General features: G+C 38.7%; 1 protein-coding gene across 2 annotated transcripts in view; it reads left to right on the forward strand.

Moving 5' to 3' along the window:
- Positions 1–16520, forward strand: part of LOC126175358 (1-phosphatidylinositol 3-phosphate 5-kinase) — a 418246-nt gene that overhangs the window by 193224 nt on the left and 208502 nt on the right. For both annotated transcript variants that reach the window (XM_049922107.1, XM_049922108.1), the window contains exons 16-17: positions 872–1115; positions 4470–4642. In XM_049922107.1, the coding sequence (XP_049778064.1) occupies positions 872–1115; positions 4470–4642 (417 nt within the window). The remainder of the gene's footprint in view (positions 1–871; positions 1116–4469; positions 4643–16520) is intronic.

Raw genomic sequence — 16520 nt, forward strand, 5'->3', positions numbered from 1 at the left:
TAAAGGCCCAGTTATGCCTCACAAGAATGATATTTTCTGAACCCATTGCTCACTATGTGTCAATTGGAGCTAATTCTTGTAAAGATATTTGATAATGTTTGAACACAGTATATGTTACAAAATCTTACCCCAGATTGAGTCAGTGGGGTCCATAATTCAGCAGATTACTTCTGTTTCCTTTCTCCTATTTGGGTGTGACCTGTGCACCTTTCCAGTCCTTTTGTAGGGACATTTTGTCGAACGAGCAGTTGTATATGACTGTTAAATAGGGAACTATAATGTCAGCATACTCTGAAAGGAACCTGACTAGTGTTCAGTCTGGATTAGAAGATGTGCTTTGTTGAGTGACTTAAGTTGCTTCACTACATTGGGGGTATCTCCTAAGTTACTCATTGCCCCCATCTGCAGCCAAAGGTTTTTGAAAGTTTCTTTCTTTCCACGCAAAGTATTGCCTATTTCTAAATGTGCTAGAACTGATGATACTTTTTAAGCTGCCTTTCGAAAGAATTAAAAGAAGATGACTGTTAAAATGTTTTCATTTAGGTATCCAATAGAATCAGTGGCTTACTACAGGTACTTTGAAATTCTTCTGTCAATTCATGCCTTATCTCTTTTGCAATTATGCCACACATCCTTGTATATATATATTTGATAAACTTGTCAAATGTAAATTATGAATCATTGTAACTGATGCCCAGGATGTCAGTGATATCATATTTAATTTTTCATTCAAGCAAACTTATTTTCTGGGTACATCTTGTGAAAAAGTGTCCACTGATAGCGGTACTTTAGCACTTTAAAAATTTTTATGTGTAGTATCATATATGTGAGCATATTTTTTGTTACAGAAACTTTTAAATGTGTTTTACAGGATTGTGAACATGGAGTTTTATGGTCGCAATGATATTTCACTTGGGAATTTCCTGGAACGTTACTGCTTCCGACCATCCTACTTATGTCCTTCTGACACTTGTGACACTCCAATGTTGAGTCACGTACGACGATTTGTTCATGATGCTGGCTGTGTACATGTGTTACTGAAGGAACTGGATCAGCCACTTCCTGCAACAAACAATGAGATTCTTATGTGGAGCTGGTGTAATCTGTGCAACACTGTTAGTATTTGTTTTGTTTATTATAAAATTACAGTTTATCAAAATCATGTCAGAATGCCAATTGGTAACAGTCGTGTGATATAGAGCAGGGGTAGTCAAGATTTTTTACCTACCACTCAGTTTTGTATCTCTGTTAGTAGTAAAATTTCTAACAGTTCACTGGTTTCACAGTAATGGAACTGTATGCTATATAATTTATAAAGCAAAGTTACAGCAAGTTAAAGCATGTAATAATAATAATAATAATAATAATAACAACAATAATTAGACATAAAATAATTTATATCAAAATTTTATGAAAGCCCAATGAAAATGGTTTTAAAACTCCTGGCGTCTACATCCCACCATGAAAGCTGTAATGGGTGGCGGGGACCAGGTTGACTAACACTGATACAGAGCAATATAAGTCATTGAATCTGTATGTTATTGTATCATATTGGAGTCCTTAACAATTGCTTGTTACATTGTTGTTGTTGTTGTTGTTGTTGTTTTTTGCTGCTGCTGCTACCTTCAGTCTGGAGACTGGTTTCTCCTGTAGCACCAGCATAATTCCAAAAAAGATTTACAACATGTAAATTGATATTCATTGTTAACAAATTCCCCTTTTTCAAAAACTCTGTTTTTATATATTACCAGTCGGTATTTTATACCTTCTCTACTTTGGCCATCATTAATTACTTTGCTGGCAAAACAGCAAAGCTCATTTACTACTTTTAGCATTTCATTTTCTAGTCCAATTTTATCAGCATTGCTTGATTTAATTTGACTACATTCCATTATTCTTGTTTTACTTTTGATAATGTTCATGTCATGGCCTGTTTCCAAGATGCTATACATTCCAGACAACTGATCTCCCATTCCTCTGCTGTCTTTTGCAACAATTATTATTACTGAAAATTCACAATAAGTTTAAGAAAAAAATCAGTATAATGGAAGCCAGACTATGCTTAATGCTGAAACAGACCAGGCAAAACATGTCAGGACTGCCATATGCAAATTGTGTACACAGGTTATATGATCATCATCATCATCATCATCATCATTTAAGACTGATTATGCCTTTCAGCGTTCAGTCTGGAGCATAGCCCCCCTTATACAGTTCCTCCATGATCCCCTATTCAGTGCTAACATTGGTGCCTCTTCTGATGTTAAACCTATTACTTCAAAATCATTTTTAACTGAATCCAGGTACCTTCTCCTCGGTCTGCCCCGACTCCTCCTACCCTCTACTGCTGAATCCATGAGTCTCTTGGGTAACCTTGCTTCTCCCATGCGTGTAACATGACCCCACCATCTAAGCCTGTTCGCCCTGACTGCTACATCTATAGAGTTCATTCCCAGTTTTTTTCTTTGCTTTCCTCATTGTGGACACCCTCTTGCCATTGTTCCCATCTACTAGTACCTGCAAACATCCTAGCTACTTTCATATCCGTAACCTCAACCTTGTTGATAAGGTAACCTGAATCCACCCAGCTTTCGCTCCCATACAACAAAGTTGGTCGAAAGATTGAACGGTGCACAGATAACTTAGTCTTAGTACTGACTTCCTTCTTGCAGAAGAGAGTAGATCGTAGCTGAGCACTCACTGCATTAGCTTTGCTACACCTCACTTCCAGTTCTTTCACTATGTTGCCATCCTGTGAGAATATGCATCCTAAGTACTTGAAACCATCCACCTGTTCTAACTTTGTTCCTCCTATTTGGCACTCTATCCGTTTATATTTCTTTCCCACTGACATTACTTTCGTTTTGGAGATGCTAATCTTCATACCATAGTCCTTACATTTCTGATCTAGCTCTGAAATATTACTTTGCAAACTTTCAATCGAATCTGCCATCACAACTAAGTCATCCGCATATGCAAGACTGCTTATTTTGTGTTCACATATCTTAATCTCACCCAGCCAGTCTATTGTTTTCAACATATGATCCATAAATAATACGAACAACAGTGGAGACAGGTTGCAGCCTTGTCTTACCCCTGAAACTACTCTGAACCATGAACTCAATTTACTGTCAACTCTAACTGCTGCCTGACTATCCATGTAAAGACCTTTAATTGCTTGCAAAAGTTTGCCTCCTATACCATAATCTTGTAGAACAGACAATAACTTCCTCCTAGGAACCCGGTCATATGCCTTTTCTAGATCTACAAAGCATAGATACAATTCCCTGTTCCACTCATAACACTTCTCCATTATTTGCCGTAAGCTAAAGATCTGGTCCTGACAACCTCTAAGAGGCCTAAACCCACACTGATTTTCATCCAATTGGTCCTCAACTAATACTCGCACTTTCCTTTCAACAATACCTGAGAAGCTTTTACCCACAACGCTGATTAAAGAGATACCTCTGTAGTTGTTACAATCTTTTCTGTTTCCATGTTTAAAGATTGGTGTGATTACTGCTTTTGTCCAGTCTGATGGAACCAGGTTATATGAAAAAATTAAAATTTTAGAACATTATGGTCAGATGCATCATTTCTTGAAAACACAAGAGTGCACAGTGTCATGTGAAAAATAGCTGTTTGCATGCACATTGCTTTCATCAACTTATGCCTTCTGAAAGTCATTGGTGAATCTCACATACTTAAGCAGTTTTATGAGTTTTCATAGACTAATTGCAATTTTCAGGTTGCTACTAGCCAACTAAAGCTTGCTGTTTGCTTTATCCATTATTAAACTTACAATACCATTACACTAAATTACTCAACATATTCTTGTTGCTGATTATTTTTTGTAGTTTTGGCTGTTAGTCCTCTGTTGTTTGAAATAAATGTTCTAATTCCATTTGTACTACTGATTTCTAAACATTTTATTTGAACATTGAGGTTAACATTTATTTTCTTCATTTATAAACTGGACCTTTTTTCTGCACTGCGCTATTGGTACTTAATGTCTCAGGTGCATTTTTCCTTTTATTTGAAGGCATCATTAGTATGTGATTTATGTAAAAGGGGAAATATGTCTGGAAAATTAAATGTTAATAGTACAGCAAGAGAAAGATGTTTAATTTATAGACAATTATTCATATGTTGCTATGGAAATCACACCAACAAACTTGACCTTAATTTTAATTTACACTTACAGCTACATTCTTTGAGTAGCTCTCTCTCTCTGTCTGTGTGTGTGTGTGTGTGTGTGTGTGTGTGTGTATTGGGGGGGGGGGGCAGAGAGAGAGAGAGAGAGAGCTGTGTGACTGATCACTGTTTAATGTCCTCATTACTCAGAAGGTGCCTTCCTTTGTCTCATTTCATAGTTGATTGTCTAATATTTGTGTAGGTTTTTGAAAATATTTGTGTAGGTTTTTCTTATACAAATATACACAAAAATGTGTTTTCTGTTCATGTCACAGACTTCTCCTGTAGTGCCAATGACACACAATGCATGGTCACTGTCATTTGCGAAATTTCTGGAACTTAGGTTTCATGGTGGTGTGTATACAAGACGACATCACAGCTGCCAGCATTCATTACATCATGATCATTATCTGTACTTTGGACTTGGAAAAATTGTAGCATCTTTCAAGTAAGTAACAAGATCTGATCTACGCAGTTTGTAAACAACAATATTTACATTCAATCTCTGATAAATTCAAATCACTTATCAATAAACCTAATTTTTGGCTGATGTACAGGATTTGTGTAAAATGTATCAGGAAAAGTTTTGGAAAAATAGATTTATTTCAAATATTGCTGCAATGCTTCAAATTGCAGCCCTGAATAGTGTCAACACACTTTTGCCCATGGCTTTCTTACAGCTTGAAGGCTCCCTGATAGATTGATTCTGGAAGATCCTTAAGGGTATGAGTGCAAGCTTCTTTGATGGCACTTTGAATCACATGATAATGTCTTTGACAGAGGATTTCACTTTTGGAATAGGAAATAGTTTGCTGGTGCCAAGTAGGGACTGCAAGGGCATTGGTGAATCATCACAATGCCTATTATCGTAGTCAGTGACCTTGGAGCAGGTGTGGCTGAATGGATTTAATGATGCAATTCCCAATTTCAGGTGGTGGCTGGCCTCGTCTGGTTGACCTTTCTCTTAAGTCTTTGTTGCATTTCTGGGTAAAAAGCGCCATTTACTATCGGCCCCTCAGGTGCAAATTCACAGTGGACTATATTCTTTGCGGTAAAGAAAATGATAACCATTACTTTCATTCTGGATTTGCTCATTTGAGCCTTTTTTGGATGAGGTGCTGTTACAGTGTGCTATTTGGAACTTTTCCAGTTTGTTTCCTGGTCTTATCCAAATATCCCAGTTTCATCTCCGATGATTACATTGTCATAAAAGCTATGAATCCTGTTCAGTGTGTTGCAGAAGTCTGTACAAGCAGACATTTGCCTCTGTTGTTGGTCATCCATCAAGACCTTTTGAATGAGTTTAGCACAGATCTTGCACATTGCCAAACTTTCAGTGTTAATGGTGTGCACTGTCATCAATAACAGTTGCATCTGCGACTATGCGCACTTTTAACCGACAGTCTGAAACCAGCACTTCATGCGCACATTGCATGTTGTTGCTGGTTCTTGATGTCAACAGCCATCCAATGCGGGGCTCATCCTCTACACTCTCTCGGCTATCTTTGAAGAACTTGTGCCACTTTAAAAACTATAGTTCATGTCATGCTTTCATAATTGAACAACTGGCGACTCATGGCCATTGTCTCTGCACACAATTTCCTCAGTACAACACAATTTTGACAGCATACTGGCTCATTTTGTGCTTTTACCAAGTCAATCGACATGGTTCCGCTAAAATCGCAACCTCACCTGAAAGAACACTTGGCACTTGGCACGTGTTGGAGGTCACACCCTCCACCTTTGAGTATATGCTGTGTGTGTGTGCTGTTATGTCAGACTTTGTATGACTTTTACGGATAAATTTTTTGTAGTGAGTAGGTGCATGTAAAAGTAGCATATAACTAACTGTTCAATAATTTTACACCTTAAAGGTAAATAATATAAAATCTGTGAAGAAGCTGAACCCAGGTGCTTAAAGATCTATAGTAAATAAATAGATAAATAAATATATAAATACCACTGCAGTCCAATCGGGAAAAAAAACTGGTTTACTATGTGGTAGAAGCTGATGTGCTTCATCTTGTATAGGTTTTGGAGTCTTCATTCCTGCACTAGCAGCTCAGACTTCTTATCAGCTAGACATCTGTACTGCATGCTCATTCCTCATCAGCTTTGTCTTCTTTTTCCTTTTGCTCCACCTTATCCCACACCCTAACTGCTCATCTGCTCGTGCCATTTTGTTCCCACTCCTTGTTTATTTTTCCTTTTCATCATTCTTATATCCTCTTAAAGTGTCAATTTTACACTCTACACATTTATCTCTGCCACTTCTGTTTACAGCCTTGTCTTTGCTAGTGTTTCATTGTTAATTTTTATTTCCTCTTATATGCTCTCTCTCCCGTGACTCAGGATTCTGGATGCCTTTCTTACTTAGCCTTGAACAGGCTTATTTTCTTTAACCCCTCCTCTTTCTTCCTGGAAAAGAGTCCTTTAGTTCTCAATGGCAGTGTTTGCATCACCTTATCTTCAAATTTATTTGTATTTGATTTTTTTAAAAAAAGAAAAGAAACAAGAAGCTGAGCAAGCCACTCTTTATTTAACCCTTTAACTGCTCTAGACATGTTAACACGCGCACCTTTGTACCTGTCTCTGTGTGCTCTGAACATGTTTATAGACGCCACCAGTTCTTCTACCTGGTACTCTGTGTCTACACATAGACACATTTAGAGTACCAGGTAAAAGGACTGGTGGCGTGCATACACATGTTCAGAGCACACATGGACAGGTACAAAGGCATGTGCATTAACACGTCCAGAGCAGTTAAAGAGTTAAAGCTTTCTAGACTCTGAGTATGATGAAAATGATAAAAATATATATCTCTAAATCCTGTGCTCTCTCACACAGTACATAAAGCTCTTCTATAATATAAACATGTTATGTCAGCAGTGATGTTAAATCAAATTTTTATCATTACATTACATACCTCATTCAATCAAAGATTGTGACATAGGAGTCTCAATTCTAAGACTATATATGAACTCATAAAGTTGTAGTATATGCAGGGTGATTCAGGATGAATGTCACATAATTCGTGAGATGATTCCAGATGTGTAAATGAAGTGAAGAAGTTCTGTGAACATGTGACCAATTTTTGATCATTACCAAATTGGTGCAGGTTGAAGACTACACACATCCATGAATGATTATGAAGACAAGTGTGGCTATTCCCAAAATTCATTGTAAATACTGTGGTGGACAGAATAATTGTGGGACAGATGACTGATCCATCCCAGGTGTTCAAAAAGCCCCCACCCATCTCATTGGACTTGTTAATGTGTTGGAGGGTGTGTTGTGTTGCACATCGAACATCATCTCAGGGGTTTTAATGCAGGCAACAGCATCAGTGATGCAAGTGACAAGTTCTTCATATGTGTCCACCTTCATAGCGTACACATCTCCCTTAACCAGACCCATAAACAGATAAAGGGGTTAGATTGTGTGGTCTGGCAGGCCAGTTAAGGGGTCCACAACGGCCAGTCCACCGTTTAGGAAATGCATTACTCAGATATTGGAATACTTGTTTATTTCTGTGAATCTGTATTCCATCATGTTGTGAGTAGATTTGCCATTGTTGCTTTAAAGTCACATCTTCCAAAAGTGCTGGTAAGTCTTCTATAAGAAAATAATCATATGCTGCAGCCGTCGTGCAATTTGGCAAGAACAGAGGCCCTATCGCCAGGTCATCAATGTTTCTCCATTCCTCATGTATGAGAACTCTGGGTATTCATGATACCAGTGTGTGTAAATGTAGATTCATCTGTAAATAAAATGTCTTTGACAACATGTCTGTGAACATCCAACCATTTACAAAATTGTTGTCTGCTTACTGAGTCACCTGGATGCAGATGTTGGATGGGCTGCACATGGAATGGGTACAAGCACTTGGAAGATATTGCACACCAGACTTGTGTTTGTAGAATGTCGAGCTGACGGCGAATGCATTGTGTACTGGTGGGACTCCATTGTACCATTTCGATAATGTCTTCCCTCTCCACGACTAACTGGATGGGCTCAAGTTCTGCTGTTACATATACCCTGGGTAGTGTTCTGGCATCACATAATGTTTGAAAAACCCTGGGAAATACTTTGGCATAGGGGATTTGTTGATCAGGGAAACGTTTTTGGCATTCTGTCACATTCACATGTGCACTGCCATTACAGTACCTGTACACAAACAGCATGTCTGCGTATTCTGCATAGGGGAATGTAAGTGGCATATTGGTATTCATGGGCGCAGTAAGCTTCCTCAGTTAAACAACACTCAAGCATGACATGCACACGACCTCACGACTGCTCATTGATCCATCTCACGATTGCACACTGGGTACATTTGTAGCTGCTGCCTTGCTGCAATGTCACATTGCTGCTATCTGTTGGAAACCCACACGCCTCTTGTAGGATGGATCAGTCATCTATCGCACCATTATTCGGTCCACCACAGTGCTTGCACTGAATTTCAGTAAGTAATAGTCACATGTGACTTCATATTCCTTCGTGGATGTGTGTAGTCTTCAGCTCACTCCAGTTCCGAAATAATAAAAAATCAAACACATGTTCATAGGACTATGTCACTTTATCTTCACCAGTAGAATCACCCCACAAATTATTGACATTTGTCCTGAATAACACTGTGTGTGGTGTTAGTTCTTCAGACAGATAGTATTTTACATGTTTATCATTCAAAAATTTGTTTACTGTATAACAATATTTACTTTTCTGATATGTTTTCATGTCTGTTTCAATATTTTATAGATTTAGTTCAAACTTCCACTATCAAATTTTATTTATACATTTCATGACCATATAACATTGAGTTCATTCAAGCATTCTTAGTCTGTGGCTAGGTAACATGTAACTTACTCATTGTCTACAGTAATTATTGGTAGAATTCAACTATATTTCTGCCCTACATACAGCACAACAAGTATGTAAACATTGTGTAGTCTCGCACTGTTGGAAAGGCCCTCAAAAGTTTGTAGTTTTGCTTTGTGAAAATGAAAGTTGGCTATATATACATGTTTGGAATGCAAATTACATGTAGCTTTTCTATTAAAGGGGTACAGAGTTGTTTCTTTGCTTTCACAGTAAACTTCTTTTCTCAGCTCCCAGAAAATCAGTCTATGCATGGTACCAGTATGTGCCAAAAAGCCATGTGGGAATATGTGATTCTTTTCATGGGTCATACCCACAGATTGAATTGATTAGAGAGATAAGGGGTCAAATGTTGTAGATAGCAATTGACCTAGAATGATTTGTTTACCTACTGGAAGAATGGGCATTCTGTAGCTGCTATTTTGTCAAAAACTGACATTTTGAGCCTATGGCTGTGTACAAAATATAGGTTGTCTCTTACACAGAAGATAACAGCAACAAGCCACTTTTTACAATGCTATTTATTTATTTAACCTGTGCAATTACCAGTTTTGAGCCGATAGGTGCATCTTCAGAGGGCTAGTTCATGTTTTACATTACACTTTATGTTGTTTTTTTTTTTCCTCACCTAACGGAACTTCATTCGGGGGGGGGGGGGGGGGGGGGGTCATGCCAATGAAGAACAGAACTTAATGGCATGGATTCTTCATTGCCATCACCACCCCAAGGAAGCTATGAACTAGCCATCTGAAGATGAACCTGTCAGCCCAAAACTGGTAACGGCACTGTTTAAATAAATAAATAGCATTTGTAAAAAGTGGCTGGTTGCTGTAATCTTCTGTGTAAGAGTGAGCCTACATTCTGTAGCTATCAGTGTCATTTAACATTACACATTTCCTCCAGCCCAGGCAAATTGAGGAAACTGGTTGGTCCTTTTGCATTAGGTGTAGTCTAGGGTGGACCTTAGGTGGCTCACAAAAGCACCATTTCGTCATGGGTGGTTCCAGAGAAAATCTCAAAAATACATGTTTTTTGGGTACAAAAAGTAGCAGTTGTGGGGATGGCAATAATTTCTGTTCAAGGCAGGTCATTGATGTTTATTGATATTCTCAAAAAACTTCAAATTTTTTTGATATCATTATCAGTTACCGAGATCTAGAGGATTGAAGTTAACATATTTATGCAGAAAACAAGAAAAACAGGTTTTCAGCTATTTTTACGCCATTGGTCACAATTATGTAAATGACTAACCATAGAAAATGGCTCAAATTTTAACTGTACATTCTTTAGACATTCATGTAGAAATGCCATTTTCCTGTTTTTGAAAATCTGTATCTGCTATCAAGATACACCCAGAAAAAAAATATGATTTTTGAGTATCAACTTTGGGGATGGCCACCTCTGTAATTTCTGCTCATGGCAAATCGTCAAAATGTGAACCATATGCTTTTAAGATGATGATCTTGGGGAACCTTGCAACATTTTTTTTTTTTTTTTGTGTCACTCTCCATTTCAAAGATCTCGACATTCAAAGTTACTACGTATATGCACATGAAATGTGCATGTAATATCCAGTGGGAATTAGTGAAATTCGGTGGCGGGAGGAACAAGACTTTTGGTCAGGTGAATACAGGGTCATAAATACAAAATCAAATAGGGGTAATGCAGGAGTTGGTTTAATAATGAATAAAAAAATAGGAGTGCAGGTAAGCTACTACAAACAGCTTAGTGAACGCATTATTGTGGTAGACATAAAGCCCACGCCTACTACAGTAGTACAAGTTTATATGCCAACTAGCTCTGCCGATGATGAAGAAATTGAAGAAATGTATGATGAAATAAAAGAAATTATTCAGATAGTGAAGAGAGACGAAAATTTAATAGTCATGGGTGACTGGAATTCGGTAGTAGGACAAGGGAGAGAAGGATACATAGTAGGTGACTATGGATTTGGGGTAAGAAATGAAAGAGGAAGCCGCCTGGTAGAATTTTGCACAGAGCACAGCTTAATCATAGCTAACACTTGGTTCAAGAATCATAAAAGAAGGTTGTATACATGGAAGAAGCCTGGAGATACTGACAGGTTTCAGATAGATTATATAATGGTAAGACAGAGATTTAGGAACCAGGTTTTAAATTAACATTTCCAGGGGCAGATGTGGACTCTGACCACAATCTATTAGTTATGAACTGTAGATTAAAACTGAAGAAACTGCAAAAAGGTGGGAATTTAAGGAGATGGGACCTGGATAAACTGACTAAACCAGAGGTTGTACGGAGTTTCAGGGAGAGCATAAGGGAACAATTGACAGGAATGGGGGAAAGAAATACAGTAGAGGAGGAATGGGTAGCTCTGAGGGATGTAGTAGTGAAGGCAGCAGAGGATCAAGTAGGTAAAAAGACGAGGGCTAGTAGAAATCCTTGGGTTAGGGAAGAAATATTGAATTTAATTGATGAAAGGAGAAAATATAAAAATGCAGTAAATGAAGCAGGCAAAAAGGAATACAAACGTCTCAAAAATGAGATCGACAGGAAGTGCAAAATGGCTAAGCAGGGATGGCTAGAGGACAAATGTAAGGATGTAGAGGCTGATCTCACTGGGGGTAAGATAGATATTGCCTACAGGAAAAGAAGGGAAAGCAGAAAGGTGGAAGGAGTATATAGAGGGTCTATGCAAGGGCGATGTACTTGAGGACAATATTATGGAAATGGAAGAGGATGTAGATGAAGATCAAATGGGAGATATGACTCTGCATGAAGAGTTTGACAGAGCACTGAAAGACCTAAGTCGAAACAAGGCCCCAGGAATAGACAACATTCTCTTAGAACTACTGACAGCCTTGGGAGAGCCAGTCCTGACAAAACTCTACCATCTGGTGAGCAAGATGTACGAGACAGGAGAAATACCTTCAGACATTCAAGAAGAATGTAATAATTCCAATCCCAAAGAAAGCAGGTGTTGACAGATGTGAAAATTACCGAACTATCAGTTTAATAAGTCACTGCTGCAAAATACTAACGCGAATTCTTTACAGACGAATGGAAAAACTAGTGGAAGCCGACCTTGGGGAAGATCAGTTTGGATTCCATAAAAATATTGGAACACGTGAGGCAATACTGACCCTACGACTTATCTTAGAAGGTAGATTAAGGAAAGGCAAACCTGAGTTTCTAGCATTTGTGGACTTAGAGAAAGCTTTTGACAATGTTGACTGGAATACTCTCTTTCAAATTCTGAAGGTGGCAGGGGTAAAATACAGGGAGCGAAAGGCTATTTACAATTTGTACAGAAACCAGATGGCAGTAATAAGAGTTGAGGGGAGTGAGACAGGGTTGTAGCCTCTCCCCAATGTTATTCAATCTGTATATTGAGCAAGCAGTGAAGGAAACAAAAGAAAAATTTGGAGTAGGAATTAAAATCCATGGAGAAGAAAAAAAAACTTTGAGGTTCGCCGATGACATTGTAATTCTGTCAGAGACAGCAAAGGAGTTGGAAGAGCAGTTGAACGGAATGGACAGTGTCTTGAAAGGAGGAACATCACTAGTGGAAAGATAGATTCTGCCTACAAAAAAATTTAAGAGGCCTTTGAAGAAAAGAGAATCAGTTGTGTGATCATCAAGAGCTCACTTGAAAAACCAATACGAAGTAAAGAAGTGAAAACTAAAAGGTAGTAGGAGTATACAGATGAACATCAACAAAAGCAAAACGAGGATAATGGAATGTAGTCGAATTAAATCGGGTGATGCTGTCCCCATGAACCATGGACCTTGCCGTTGGTGGGGAGGCTTGCGTGCCTCAGCGATACAGATGGCCGTGCCGTAGGTGCAACCACAACGGAGGGGTATCTGTTGAGAGGCCAGACAAACATGTGGTTCCTGAAGAGGGGCAGCAGCCTTTTCAGTAGTTGCAGGGGCAACAGTCTGGATGATTGACTGATCTGGCCTTGTAACATTAACCAAAACGACCTTGCTGTGCTGGTACTGCGAACGGCTGAAAGCAAGGGGAAACTACAGCCGTAATTTTTCCCGAGGACATGCAGCTCTACTGTATGATTAGATGATGATGGCGTCCTCTAGGGTAAAATATTCCGGAGGTAAAATAGTCCCCCATTCGGATCTCCGGGCGGGGACTACTCAGGAGGACGTCATTATCAGGAGAAAGAAAACTGGCGTTCTACGGATCGGAGCATGGAATGTCAGATCCCTTAATCGGGCAGGTAGGTTAGAAAATTTAAAAAGGGAAATGGATAGGTTAAAGTTAGATATAGTGGGAATTAGTGAAGTTCGGTGGCAGGAGGAACAAGACTTTTGGTCAGGTGGTTACAGGGTTATAAATACAAAATCAAATAGGGGTAATGCAGGAGTAGGTTTAATAATGAATAAAAAAATGGGAGTGCGGGTTAGCTACTACAAACAGCATAGTGAACGCATTATTGTGGCCAAGATAGACACAAAGCCCATGCCTACTACAGTAGTACAAGTTTTGTATGCCAACTACCTCTGCAGATGACGAAGAAATAGATGAAATGTATGATGAGATGAAAGAAATTATTCAGGTAGTGAAGGGAGACGAAAATTTAATAGTCATGGGTAACTGGAATTCGTCAGTAGGAAAAGGGAGAGAAGGAAACATAGTAGGTGAATATGGATTGGGGGGAAGGAATGAAAGAGGAAGCCGCCTTGTAGAATTTTGTGCAGAGCATAACTTAATCATAGCTAACACTTGGTTTAAGAATCATAAAAGGAGGTTGTATACCTGGAAGAATCCTGGAAATACTAAAAGGTATCAGATAGATTATATAATGGTAAGACAGAGATTTAGGAACCAGGTTTTAAATTGTAAGACATTTCCTGGGGCAGATGTGGATTCTGACCACAATCTATTGGTTATGAACTGCAGATTGAAACTGAAGAAACTGCAAAAAGGTGGGAATTTAAGGAGATGGGACCTGGATAAACTGAAAGAACCAGAGGTTGTAGAGAGTTTCAGGGAGAGCATAAGGGAACAATTGACAGGAATGGGGGAAAGAAATACAGTAGAAGAAGAATGGGTAGCTCTGAGGGATGAAGTAGTGAAGGCTGCAGAGGATCAAGTAGGTAAAAAGACGAGGGCTAATAGAAATCCTTGGGTAACAGAAGAAATATTGAATTTAATTGATGAAAGGAGAAAATATAAAAATGCAGTAAATGAAGCAGGCAAAAAGGAATACAAACGTCTCAAAAATGATATCGACAGGAAGTGCAAAATGGCTAAGCAGGGATGGCTAGAGGACTAATGTAAGGATGTAGAGGCTTGTCTCACTAGGGTAAGATAGATACTGCCTACAGGAAAATTAAAGAGACCTTTGGAGAGAAGAGAACCACATGTATGAATATCAAGAGCTCAGATGGCAACCCAGTTCTAAGCAAAGAAGGCAAGGCAGAAAGGTGGAAGGAGTATATAGAGGGTTTATACAAGGGCGATGTACTTGAGGACAATATGGAAATGGAAGATGATGTAGATGAAGACGAAATGGGAGATAAGATACTGCGTGAAGAGTTTGACAGAGCACTGAAAGACCTGAGTCGAAACAAGGCCCCGGGAGTAGACAACATTCCATTAGAACTACTGATGGCCTCGGGAGAGCCAGTCATGACAAAACTCTACCATCTGGTGAGCACGATGTATGAGACAGGCGAAATACCCTCAGACTTCAAGAAGAATATAATAATTCCAATCCCAAAGAAAGCAGGTGTTGACAGATGTGAAAATTACCGAACAATCAGTTTAATAAGTCACAGCTGCAAAATACTAACGCGAATTCTTTACAGACGAATGGAGAACTGGTAGAAGCCGACCTCGGGGAAGATCAGTTTGGATTCCGTAGAAATGTTGGAACACGTGAGGCGATACTGACCTTACGACTTATCTTACAAGAAAGATTAAGGAAAGGCAAACCTACGTTTCTAGCATTTGTAGACTTAGAGAAAGCTTTTGACAATGTTAACTGGAATACTCTCTTTCAAATTCTGAAGGTGGCAGGGGTAAAATACAGGGAGCGAAAGGCTATTTACAGTTTGTACAGAAACCAGATGGCAGTTACAAGAGTCGAGGGACATGAAAGGGAAGCAGTGGTTGGAAAAGGAGTAAGACAGGGTTGTAGCCTCTCCCCGATGTTATTCAATCTGTATATTGAGCAAGCAGTAAAGGAAACAAAAGAAAAATTCGGAATAGGTATTAAAATTCATGGAGAAGAAGTAAAAACTTTGAGGTTCGCCGATGACATTGTAATTCTGTCAGAGACAGCAAAGGATTTGGAAGAGCAGTTGAACGGAATGGACAGTGTCTTGAAAGGAGGATATAAGATGAACATCAACAAAAGCAAAACGAGGATAATGGAATGTAGTCGAATTAAGTCGGGTGATGCTGAGGGAATTAGATTATGAAATGAGACACTTAAAGTAGTAAAGGAGTTTTGCTATTTAGGGAGTAAAATAACCGATGATGGTCGAAGTAGAGAGGATATAAAATGTAGACTGGCAAAGGCAAGGAAAGCGTTTCTGAAGAAAAGAAATTTGTTAACATCGAGTATAGATTTAAGTGTCAGGAATTCGTTTCTGAAAGTATTTGTATGGAGTGTAGCCATGTATGGAAGTGAAACATGGACGAAAAATAGTTTAGACAAGAAGAGAATAGAAGCTTTCAAAATGTGGTGCTACAGAAGAATGCTGAAGATTAGATGGGTAGATCACATAATTAATGAGGAGGTATTGAATAGGATTGGGGAGAAGAGAAGTTTGTGGCACAATTTGACTAGAAGAAGGGATCGGTTGGTAGGAAATGTTCTGAGGCATCAAGGGATGACCAATTTAGTATTGGAGGGCAGTGTGGAGGGTAAAAATCGTAGAGGGAGACCAAGAGATGAATACACTAAGCAGATTCAAAAGGACGTAGGTTGCAGTAGGTACTGGGAGATGAAGAAGCTTGCACAGGATAGAGTAGCATGGAGAGCTGCATCAAACCAGTCTCAGGACTGAAGACCACAACAACAACAATATCCAGTCTGAGATTTAAGCATAATATTAACTGGTGTAGTGAATACATGGCTAGGGTTCTAGAGTCTGAAAAAGAATTCTGATGTCACCAAACTATATTTTTAGTCAACATTTTTTCACTAATAAAACCTGATGACATGCTGTCTCTATAGTGGGCACTTCACGCCTGTACGTATGTGCCCAAAGTGGTACTGCAGTGACAAAAAAAGGCTAAAAATGGTCTTAACACATCTGAAAATAACTTAAAATGACTGCCAAAATTGATGTAAAACTGGAAAGACTGTAAATTCAGTAAAATGTTTCTAATAAGTTTTTCTCTTTTAAGACACACATGATAAGCTGGGCATTTTTGATGAGCTACGATCTGTGAGAAAAGTATCTGGAAAAAAATGTAAAGGAAATGATTTTGTGTTAAC

This window comes from Schistocerca cancellata, chromosome 3 (assembly GCF_023864275.1).
Source record: "Schistocerca cancellata isolate TAMUIC-IGC-003103 chromosome 3, iqSchCanc2.1, whole genome shotgun sequence".
Taxonomy (NCBI): Eukaryota; Metazoa; Arthropoda; class Insecta; order Orthoptera; family Acrididae; genus Schistocerca; species Schistocerca cancellata.